The sequence below is a fragment of the Sinohyriopsis cumingii genome, chromosome 7 (assembly GCF_028554795.1).
Source record: "Sinohyriopsis cumingii isolate HCF-2022 chromosome 7, ASM2855479v2, whole genome shotgun sequence".
In the NCBI taxonomy this organism is placed as follows: domain Eukaryota; kingdom Metazoa; phylum Mollusca; class Bivalvia; order Unionida; family Unionidae; genus Sinohyriopsis; species Sinohyriopsis cumingii.
This window is the reverse complement of record NC_142967.1, coordinates 59,447,478-59,460,444: the sequence shown is the minus strand read 5'-3', so window position 1 is coordinate 59,460,444 and position 12,967 is coordinate 59,447,478. Positions and strand designations below refer to the sequence as shown.

General features: G+C 34.8%; 1 protein-coding gene across 1 annotated transcript in view; it reads right to left on the bottom strand.

Annotated features, from left to right (window-relative positions):
- Positions 1-12,962, bottom strand: part of LOC149795344 (uncharacterized) — a 188,925-nt gene extending 175,963 nt beyond the window's left edge. The window contains exons 1-2 of the mRNA XM_089965113.1: positions 12,815-12,962; positions 5,309-5,555 (exon numbers count right to left, since the gene is read on the bottom strand). Coding sequence (XP_089821239.1) covers positions 5,309-5,491 — 183 coding nt within the window. The 5' untranslated portion in view covers positions 5,492-5,555; positions 12,815-12,962. The remainder of the gene's footprint in view (positions 1-5,308; positions 5,556-12,814) is intronic.
- Between the last annotated feature and the right edge of the window lie 5 nt (positions 12,963-12,967).

Genomic DNA, 12,967 nt, shown 5'->3' with positions numbered 1-12,967 from the left:
TGACCTTGAAAAAAAGAACTCCAATACAGTACACACACCTTCTTCAAATGATATGATATAAAAGTATATCATGTTCAATTACTTATTCTCAGAAAGTTCTAGGATTACACAGTGGAACTCAAAGTGTGACAGAAAACATAATATTGTAATATTAACATGTAAGACTAACCTAGTAAATAGGATTCAAGATATACCTTCTAACGATTATATATATATATATATATAAAACAAGTTTCATCTGTTACTCCCTTACCCCCAACCCACATCCCAAAAATGTTGGCAGGCGATTAAAAATTGACTGATGACCTTGATCTTGAAGACAGGACATTCTTATGATGATGTGTAAATAAACCCTGTTTCATCTCTTAATGTTGAATGACTTGACATAGTGACAAGCATAGTGTTATGGAAAAGTGAAATATTGAGCTTTGACCATGGCCTTCAAGACTCCAGGACTCACATCTCCTAATGTACAGTATTATGGGGCGCATCTTCTAATGATGATGAATAGGTATATCCATCTTTGCCAGACATGGTTCTGATATCTTAACCTATCTATACTTGTCTTGATCATGTAGGAACAATGTTCAAATTTGAACAACTTGATTTCGATTGGATTGGGTAGCTTGTTGTTTCATCCAATGAAAATTCACAGACTCAAAGCACTGAATTATCTTATCGATCTGCAATGGTGTTAATAGGTATTGGAACATTGGCTCGCAATGATGAGGTATACCAAGTTCAGTTCATTAATCACAAATTGCTTGAAGATTTTAGAGCAAAACGATAACTGCAAGGAAAAACTAGAAAGAAAATAAACTGTGACCTTGACCTTGAAGATGAAACCAATGTATGGTTTGTGATATTCCTACTAATGATGATGCAGAAATGTATCAGGTTTCATCCATTAATCTCAAATGGCTTTAACACTATAGAGCAAAAATAAAAGTGAGTGAAACTTAAGATATTAAAATATTACCTTTACCATGATGATTGACTATTAAAAAAAATGTGGTAAGCTACACCTCATCAAAGATAATGTATAGGAATACTAAGTTTCATTCCCTAGTTACTTGAAAATTTAAAGTGCAAAGGAAAGTGCAACAGACAATATTCACCTGCAGCTTTGATCTCGAAAATAGCGTCCCGAATGAGTTGGTTAGTATACCTTATAATACTGTACAATTATAATTCATCCCTTAATCTGAAATAACTTTGAAGTTATAGGGCAGAAATGAATGTTGGACAGAAGGATGGAAATAAGGATACTATGTCACCACTTATATAAAAAGAAAGTTGACTTTGAGTATGATGTTAATTCTCATTCTTCTAATCTAGGAAATAACACACATACACACAAATGTGTTTGTGTGTGTGACAGTAGAAACAAAGCAGTATTTATAGGTTACTGCATTTGTATGGGAAAATATGAACTAGTTTTCTGGATGGAATACTGCACGACCTTGGGAGTGCAGTATATCCTTCCGACAAAACGAGTTCATATTTTCCCATACAAATGCTGTAACCTTTTATTATATGCTCATATTTTTATTCTACCTAAGGCTTCATGTATAGTATTAAAAATTCTAAACTATCAAATGACTTAGTTTAGTGTATTTTTATATTCTTGATGCCTTTAGTTTTTATTATCGGTAGGGTGCAAACGAACAGGAGGCTGTGCATACACTAAATCTCTTTGTTATTGTTTACTGAAATTTTCACATCAAGTGCTAATGTGGGAAATCAGTAGTGGTCCATTCTTCAGTAAAATAATAACTGTGATGCAAAATTAACCACCTTATGTATACAACATCTCCAATTTTGTTCAGTAAAGGTTCTAATATGGTTGAAAATCTTGAGTTTTTGTGTTTTTCGTGTGTAATGAGAGCATAAGTGGTTGTGTGACTAAGGGGAAGTAATCAAAGAATTAGGATCAGCTATGCCATGCCAGTCTTTCTAATGATTACATTTTTATTTTTCTGCGAAGTTTGACAATGTATAAATATTGATGGTTACGGAGCTTTATACTGACAGTGGCTGATGAGAAGGTACATCCTCAACCATGGTCATAGCTGAACAAACCAAACTATTTACTGCTACCACACTTATCATTGTTACAATTCCAAGGTAGTTTGTGAAACATAAATATTATGATAATATGCACAATGCATTAGGTAGATTTATATATCAAAAGTTTATCACCAATTTGGTGTGTATGTGTGTGTGTGATTATGATTTTTAACGTAGCTTTAACAATTTTTCAATCATATCACTATGATGTCTGCAGTCTGACAGTTTATAGTGATGTCTAGCACTGGGGCATCATGCCACAGACATGTAGCATGATGTCCCACCCAGTGACATTATCCTGACACCAGGCCAACCAGTCCTAACACTAACTTCTTAATGCTGAGCACCTAGCGAGGCAGCTGTTAGTACCATTTTTGTAAGTCTTTGATATGACTCAGCCAGGGTTTGAACCCACAACCTCCCACTTCCGAGGCGGATGCTCTTACCACTAGGCCACCAGAGTGGTCTACCTATTTGGTACTATAATGTGGTCTGCAAAAGATGCAGACCACATTAAGTAAAAAATAGGTATTGAGGATTAAGTTGTGTTTTTTTTTTTTTTTCTAATGAGGATTCCAGAGTGTCCTTGACATACGGGACCCATGTAATAAGATTTTATCACTTTTGTGGATTTTGTGGCTGGGACAAACAATACTTTTAAGGATGATCACCTGTGAAATGTTGAAGTACTGTGAGACATTTTAAATTCATGGGGTACTTTTATATGTGGCCTGGATATCAAGGACACTCTTGAATCCACAGGACAATTTTAATTATATGTGCTCTATAAACCACAGTAAAAAATTTGCTATATATGTCATGTGTATCAACAACACTCTGGAATCCTCATGTAAATCATCTGTGTGAGTCCTGTATATAAAGGACACATGTTTAATATGGACAGATAACACTTGCATTTGTTACAATTTTTATAGATAATTTCATTAAGCATCCATCATATTTGCATACATGTAGATTTGGGACTTAAATGATATTAAATATGTATTTATATCATAAAATCTTGTTATAGAAGTTGAAGGAGTTTGTCAGAGCAACAGAACCTTGGTAAATTATGTGCATGAAATCCAAGTGTATCTAATACTTCCTTCATAGAGTGGACACCTGTCTATCAAGAACACATTTTAACTGTCCCTCGACTGTCTTTTATATAATTCACTGTCCAGATGAGAATATTGTATCTTGCACTAACACAACAAATGATACCCACGAAAATAATGGTAAATGAATCGGCAGAATATACAAAGAGCATTTGAATGTTAACTTTATCCATGAGTGGTCCGGGTGACCCAGTTTGTATAAAGCGCTCACCCTTGCCGATCACTGCTATCTCACCTGTCCCGGGTTCTTCCTCCACCATTTACACTCACCACCAACTATAGTCTATCGTGTGATGAAAAATGGTTTTAAATCCATCACCACCAACACAAGAATTGTATCCATGAAAATGCAGGTAAATGAATCCACAAAATGTCCTAAAAACGTATGGGGGTTAACTTAACTATTAAAAATACCAGAAAATGAACCCATCGTATATTCGGTTAACATAAAAATGCCAAATCATTTAGGACATGGTGGAACCGCTTTCTGCAAAATAGTTTCTGTAATGATTCAAAGGTTCATCCAAGGCAATATGCCTTGTACCACTGGAATTAGATATTTTTGGTAGAAAAATGCTTAACTTAGAACAATGAAATGTATAGAATTAGGGATGGGTTCACGTGTCCTTGAGAAAATACCGTCTTTATTGTCATAAATACGAAAAATTAATGCCTATTAGTAAACCATAAAATGTAGGCCACAGTATCTTGTTTGGTTGTATGGATAAAACAGAGATACCCCAATCAAACATTACGATTAGAACAAAACATTGCCCAATAAATTAATTGAAAAATATTTTAACAATGATTGTGTAGTAATGGTCATCGATGTTTCGTTTTGCAGAGTGGATGTATAACTTACTAACATGCAGACACTAATTATGTTTCACGATTCAAGTTAGAATAGTATGCATATATATATATAGTGTGGTCATGAGCCAAGCACGAACACTTCACTAAAACACGTACAAGATGAACTGTATGTAGGTCACACTGAGCTCGTTTGATGTAAGGGTGTGGATGTCACGATCTAGCGTTAACAGCGTCTGAGAATTGAACATCAAAGACAACATTGAAACTACGCCTGTGAAGCATAAAGTATGGGATACAATGACATACTATTGCATCAAAATGCACCATATCACCAAGTTTTACGATTCCTGATAAAATAGTTTATACTCGATATGCATACCCCCCTCCACGTGTTCATGAGCTTAACGCAAAAAGTAGCAAGCCATCAGCTATCATTTTGTTTGTTACAATTCTGATCTGACATTAAATTGCAAATCTTTAAAAAGTACTTGAAGATTCTCGTTAGCGATATTTTGTAATAAAATTATGAAATATACTGGTTAACATTGAAAATACCCTGATTTTTGCTAGCTGAAATATCACAACCTAAATGCTGCTCGAACTGAAAAACGGTAATTTTGAGCTAAATTGTATTTGCTTTACCTCTGCGAATACTGACGTTGAGGTAGCAGCTAGTACAAGAGCTCTCTGTTTCCTAGGGGTGAGCTAAAATAATAGATTTATGTAATTGTTTTACTACTGTAAAGTTCATATCATTTCAGTTAGTGCATTTCAAAATGTAGTATTTTCAAGGTTGTTGTTGTTGTTGTTGTAGGGTTTAACGCCATTTGTCAGCACAAGATAGGCTATACATGGCGGACAGTATACATGGTGGAGGATGAACCCGGGAAAACCCCTGAAAGAACCACCGACCCACGAGAAGCTACTGGCATGTTTTCTCACATACCCACATTGGCCAAAACCGAGGCTCGAACGCACGCAGACAGAGATGGCAATGATCCGTAACGGTGAGCGCTTAAGACCACTCGGCCACTCGGGATCCCTATTTTCAAGGTCAATTAGCAGGACAGAATAACAAGGTAAAGCAGCGTTTAAAAAGGCGATCAAAATGTATTTTTCCTTCTCAAGTTCTTTGTATGAAAGTGTTTTGCATCATACTGAAATCCATATAGAAGTAATACAATCAATTTTCAGATAAACTTGCACTAAGAATAATAATATATTGTATTTCAGTCGCCATAAACTAATGCAAAAATTAATTATGGGGGTGGCAAGGCAGTAGATGTTCTTCATTTATTGAACTTTACCTTTTTCTTCACTATTTGTTTGACACAACAAATTATAATTATTGCTGTGATCACTCCTCCAGTAAACAATCCCCCCACAGAGGCTCCAGCTATCCAAGAGGCATCAATGGCGAACCTATCCAACTCAAACGGAACATTAAGGCACAGCTCTTCAAGGAACCGATATGCCGTGACGGTTGACATTTGTAATGAAACTAATGTGATTTTGCTGCATAAAGGGTCCTCAGAAACCAGTTTTAATATTGGTCTGCAAAAACAAAGAATGGTATAACTATTATACAAGAAATAACTTTCGAAATGTATGCTTAGACTTGCATAAATTAAGAAATAGGCATTTAATGGGTTTACAATAAAGATAATGGCTGTACTATCTCAAGATTGAACATTTGTAAAAATAAAAATGCAATTATTTATTATATCAAAACTGAACTTTTCTCTTGGGATAAATCTTATTCATTGTAGGGAATGGGTTGAAAAAGTCTAAAATTCACTTGCCCCGCCATGACCCCCTTCCCATTCAACCAGATGTGTTTGAGATATAAAAGTTGACAATGCTATTTACTTAAATGTGATTGTGTGAAAGGTTCCTTCTTGGAAGTTGTTCCATGGCCCTTCTAACACCAGCTGTACTTATTTACAAACTGAGCCCAGTATGATTCCCCGCGTATTAGTACCGGAGAAGAGAGAGAGAGAGAGAGAATTGTTTGAACTTAATCAAAACTAACGAAAAACATTTTCATTAGAAAGTATGGACTTTCAATGTTCAAAGTCAGAAATATTATGATTGAAAAACCTTCATTTCATTAAAGTGAAAAACTTTCACGCCCTAAATCGAGGAGATAATGTAAAATCTACTTGACGAACAGACAAATTCATCTGTCATTTTGAGCTGAGCAAGGGAATTTTTATTCCTTGGTTGGAAACCAAATTATATATAAATTATCCCTTGTTGCGAACATTTATTTAAATACACAATGATTTCTTTTGTCGAATATATCAGCAATTATGGGACATTTATTTAAATACACAATGATTTGTTTTGTCAAATATATCAGCAATTATGGGACATTTTATTCTGCAAGGGGTGACAACTGTAAACTTCTTTTGCAACAAGATTGCTAATTTTGTAATTAACAATTTATTTCATTTCAGGGACCTTTACCTAATTTTTAATAAGTGTGTTAAGTTTTAATGCTTACTAACCTTTCTGGTAAAACGGATAAAATTTAAGACTTAGTCACATATTACAAATGATAAATTCAACATTACCTTCGTCATTATTTTCCATAAGACGAATACCTTTATTTTAATTTTAATATATTTTTTTATGATATTTCTAATACTGATAATCTTTTATCGTTTAAAGTTGCATGAAGCACCATAAAGAGAACCAAACTGTCACATCGTATAATGACATTTTCTGTGGGTTTTTTTTTTAATGCAAGGAGCGGACACATCACTTTTAACCTTTATTAAACATAAACACTCAGAACATAATGTTAAGATACTGTTAGTAAAGTTCCTGTTATTGATGTAAATTTTATTCATTTATTAGATTAAGGAAATCTAGTTTAAACCTTGTAAGATGGTGGTCTAGTAGCTAGTAGACAATCTTCTGGTGCTGGATATTCCAGAAACAAACCCTGTTTGGGACAAGGAATTATGTCTCCCAACACTTCCATTAACATTACTGATGCTAGTCAAATGATCCGGGCTCAAACAATGGGACAGAAAGATGAGAGTACAGACTTCAGTCTCGAAACAAATATCGAAGAAGTGAGACGGACTGACGGAGAACGGAGATCAAACAGTGTATAAATATAATTTGTATTCCCCAATATAAGTTGTCTACTCGTGTTTTGAAATTAAAGACCACAGTGCCTTCAAACTTATTTAGTAATTTATAAATACACTACCGTGCATCTTTTGAAAAAGTGAAAACAGGCAATCCAAGTAACATATGCATATAAATATAATGAAGCTTTAAAGGCATCATTTTTATTAAAACTTCAAGAAAGTATTACAAAATATTTATCCATTTTTATTTATTTATTTTCTCTTGTTCATACTATCTATTCTATTAAAAAAAATAAGGTTGTCCTATTTGGAATGCTCTGGAAGATACCTAACAGAAAGCTGTGCAAGTGTCTGTCTATTTGTGTTGGTATTTCAGCACTTTGTCTTTTCGACTAAAACAAATCAAGTCACTGGTAATCTGTTGAAATTATTTATGTCTTATTAAGTCATCTTGATACACAAAACAACATATACAAGACAGATAATGAATCTGTAACGTACTGAGCAGGTAATTCTGTTCATCAGAACAGCTTCGGATGGGGCCAGTTGTTTTTTTTTTTTTTTTTTTAAATTGTGCTCTCTTCGACTACTGATATATAATGGATAATGTAATATAAAAAAACACTATATGTTTAGATGCAGTGTACAAACATCTGACAGGTTCAGGGCAATGTGTGTGTGTGTGTGTGTATTTTCAATTGACTAATTCGCTACTTGTACTTTCCTCTAAAACAGGGAGCTTCAGACAACATTTATGTGCAACCCAGTCAAATAACTTCTTGATTTGATTGAAAGTATTGTTTTCTCCAGTTCATCACTACTCCATATGAATAGTATTTATGCTTTCCACTGCTATCAAAAAACAATCTATTCACCTACTTTTCATTCCATTCAACGCAAAGCAATGTGTCCCTCCAATTCATGATGTAAACGTGCAATAGCGGTGTAAGTATTTTCCTAACAATGTTGATGTTCATCAGCATTTGACTTGTGTCTTTTTCTTTTAGGGGCCGATAATTTAATCTTGGGGTAAGAAAAAGCCTTTAATTTGCCTTTTTAAATTTCAGAACCTTGAATAGCTTAAAAAATATTATTGTTCTGATCTGATGAAATTTTTTTTATATCTATCATACTATGTATAAGAAAATTTATACAAAATATATCCTGGTTGAAAAGAAAATCTCAGCACTCTCCAAAAACCCCACACTCCAAAACAAAAAGAAATTATGTCCCTTGTACTTGTGAGATTGTTCCTACGAATGAACCGTCGTTCACATTTTGCTCGGGGGAGGGGGGCTCACAACTAACGTGATTTTCGGCAACTACACAATTTCCACATATTTAGGCAATATGCATGGAATTATGTATTTTTTGTGGCAGTATAGTTGCGTTCCTGCAATCGATAACTAATTGTCTTTAGCGTCACATTCAAGTCGTTGTACGGCCCTATGTAGGTCGATAAATCAGCCCTTCACCCTAGTCCTAAATGTAAGACCTGACGCTGATATTTATGTTGTGGGCGTCAAGGTCTTACAGCCTAACTAACGGCGCTGTGTAGCGTGTTTTGATGTCGACTAACATCGCTTCGAAAGTCAAATTTTCAGGAATATTTCAAACAACTGACAACTAAAATAACGACGCTTTTATACAAAGTAAAGTCACGATGTTTTAGTCAGACTTTACTTACTCTGATGTCTTTTCTCTAATAAATTCAAATTCTCACAAAAGAAATGGACCTATTTTCAAGTTTCGTTGGCCTACATTTCAGTTGGCTGGAAAGCGATGAAAGCCGGAAATGCCGAAATCGGGTTAAGTTGAAATATTATTCTTTAACGAAACGAATAAAACTATATTATGCCTAATGGAACTGTAAGTAACGGTTCGTTTCGTTCAAGAAACTTATCCCCAACATGTACCTACTTGAACTTCAGCATACCTCGACTACTGTCGCATTGCAACAAATTCAAATGTATGTCAACGGAACGTGAAAATGCGTCCATTTGCTAGTATCATAGTTTCATTCCGCCAGGATAAAGACAGCACAATAAGTATATTAATTACACATTAATTAGTGCAAGAGTGTCGATATTGGCTGCCAAGCGTGTGAAATGTTCCTGAAACTTTGATTACTCATTCCGATGTCAACGACATCGGAACACGCTATACAAGGCCGTTATTTGGATAGTTAGACATAGCACCTAAACAAGATCAACATGTGCTATATCTTACATGTAGGACTACCCTTCACCCGTGATGATATTGATTTTCGTCCATCAGTATCAACACAGATTTGTGGGGTTGATTTATTTGACTAGGCTCTATGCATTTCATCTTAATATGTACTGAACAGTATCGAGGGGCCTTGGAGCAGTTGTTACACGCTGAAAACTGTCCACGGGCTTCTTGATCAAAGTTGAAAACTGTCGGAGAGGAGTCTTTACTTTTTACATCAGTCAGTAAAGACAGTAACTTAAATTTTCGTAATTAGTTCATGTCATAGCACCGTGTCTCAGTTATAGAAAATATGTTAATTGTTAAAATCAGCAGTTACCAACTTTTTAAACTTAACTGAATAAAATACAGTATAATTATCTCAGTTCCTTAACTGGAGGTTTTATAAGTCGTTAATCCCTTTCTTAACTTAACTTTCCAAGAATCACATAGGTACGACTCACTCTATTTAAACATTGATACATTACCAAGTCAGCGTCCACATAGGGCAGCTGAACATTACCATGTATGCAGAGCTAATGCGAGATAATTATGATCACCAATGAAATATGAAGAACAAAAATAGTACAATGCCCGATTCATATGTCGCGTTCATCACTCTGTGTACAAAACATTATATATATATATATATATATATATATATATATATATATATATATATATATATATATATATATATATATATATATATATAAGCTGACGATCTTCATTTCAAAATAAAAATATCTTATTTTGTTGGTGTGCTCTTTATTGCTTTCACGCAAATTTAATAGCACATTTAATACATATTTTTGAAAGCTGAAATGTTGTAAGAAAAGGTTTTTTTTTTTCGGCTGAAACAATTCAGTATTATTTAAAAGAATGTAATTCATTTTGTTAAAGTTAACATACATTGATTTGAGGTCAAAATCAAATATATACAGGGTCTATTCATGGATGCTAAATTATGGATTCTTTCTAATTTCTCAAATACTGTGACAGAAAACAAACTCAATGTGCATTAATCAGGCAATAGTGGATTATATGTTCATGCCCAACGTGTATTTATTTACTAAATCCCTCCTATACCCTGAACATTCTCCAATTTTTTTTTTCAAATGGGGGAGGGGGATGTAAGGCTGCAAATTTCTGTCGATCTATGAAGAATACATTAATTTGGGCCAGAGGACAAATAATTAGATTTATGGAAACAGCTGCTTGTTAAATCGCTATACTGAATGATTTTTTATATCAGTGTCGGGAGAGGAAGTGATTCTTAATTAAACCTTCGTTTACTTAACCGTTAGACGACTAGAAAAGGGACAGTTACCTTCGATTTTATATCGGAACTGTCAGATTTGAAATTTTCCAGATCTGTTGTTTGGAATTCTATAAGTTATGCTGACCACAATTTTGGCGTCTAGTTATAAAAAGCGGTAAATATATTTAATCCTGATTGGTTACGCTAAATAAGGGGCGTGGTTCCCACACGAAATATGGTGGAGTTAAATTTCCCTCATCGAAAAATTCTAGTCAGTCTGCAATTTTCCTGCAAGAGTGAAAATTCAATTGACTCCGAGAGTAAATTTGAAGAAATCCTCTCGTAAAACATTGGTCAAAAGGACCGGATGTCTGGAAAGTCAACTGACACAATTTTGGCGGTAGACGCGAACAAAGATTGAAAGCACACGGGGAGATAGCTTCACGGACGTATCCACTGACGCATCCACGGAGGTATCTCTTGAAGTATCTACTGACGTATCCACGTACCTACTTATCCAAGTATCTACGTACTTACGTGTCCACCTACCCACACAAAGTTTGATGGCCGAAAAGAGGCGAGACAGTAGGGAGGTTGGAAAAGGGAAAAAGCAAAAGGACCTAGGGGATTGGACCGGAATAAGCAGGTTATGAAGTTGTACAAGGCAATGACTTCGATCGTTCATTCGATTATAAGATGAACCAATTCTATCATTTAAACAGATCGGCTATTTTGTTTATGTAATTAATTAAATTTGTTCTTCTATGTACGGGAGCTCGTGTCATTCTGTTCTATATATCTGCTCAGATTCCTATTTATTCCATCTATAATTTCACACTTTATTTTAATATTTACTCGATCTGGGCAACAATACCGAGGGTGATCGCCTCTAGATAGCGATAGCCAAATAAAGCAGACACCTTGTAAGAAGGTACAACCTCATAATACCACACCACCAGTAGCAACCACTACCGGGGTCTTCCCTAAATTTTCAATTACACAGAAAGACCCTGCGTATAGTTGAGCGAAGAGTATAGATAATGCCAATGTCAAAAGAAAATACAAAGCTTGCTACATTTCTTAGCAAACACATTTGTAACATTCTCGGCAGCATGTAGCTCCAAAATCAGCTTTATTTAGATATGTTGGTCGAATGATCCGCAGTGGTAAACCAGTGAAATATATTATTTAACATATTTTACGCTGAATGCTTGTTTTCCTTTAGAGTCTTTTGTGCTTTTTAATATTCGGAGTTCATCGCAGATGAACAAAGACCATAAAAAGTTTGCGTCTCGTTGCGTCAAGTACGGCACAATCGCATGGTATATACAAAACTTTCGGTAACTGGTTTCTAGGGAATAGTATCTACATGCATCTTTCCAAAATCGCTCAACCTTTTTTTTTTTGGCAAACAGTTTTACTGATTATGTAATATACGTCACTTTTTAACAAGCACCCAGCAACCTGTCATCGAATATATACATAGGATTGCTGAAACCATAGATAGTGGCAAAAACCAATTCTCCTAATAATCTCTGGCGACCGAGAAGACAATTTATTGAAAGCTTCCTGAGTGATAATTACAAAACTTCTCAGATGCTAACATATTCATCCATTAGTATTTTAAAGAAATTATCCTATTCAAAATAAATTAATCACCAGCAAATTACATCTCAGTTGAATTCTGTTGCTATGCTCAGTGTACCTCGCCATGTTATTTGTTGTTAGCTCCAACTTAGAAACTATCCTTCACGACACTATAAATAATCGATCTTCATAGGTTCCGGTGTGTTTTCAAAACCGAAACTTGAAGATTTTAAAAAGGAAATGCTCCAATAAGCAACAGCAATTATTCTTTTGTGTCGGCTGTATCAAATACGGCACAATCGCCAGGTGTATACAACACGTTCGGCAACTGGCTAGTACCTATGTATGTATTTTTAAAATCTCAATCTTTCTTGTACATAGTTTTGATGACGAGGTAATTAATATACGTCATTTATAACAAGCAGCCAGCAACCTATCATCAAATATATCATACAAAGGAGTGCTGAAACCATAAACACTGACAGATACAATTTCTCCTTCTAAATCTTTCCTACGATCGGACGATTGCGAAGACTATTTCTTGTAGAGTTTTCTGAGTAATAATTAAAAAAATTCTCGGATCAGATGCTATCAGCTTTATCCTTTGGTACTTTAAAGAAATTATTTGTATTCGGAAATAAATTCTTTACCAGAAAATGGCATCTCAGTTGAACTCTGGTTGTTATGCTCAGTGTACCTCGCCGTGTTATTTGTTGTAAGCTCCAACCTAGAAACTCTCCTTCACGACGCTGTAAATAATCTAACTTGACAAGTTCCGGTGTATTTTCAAAAACGAAACTAAG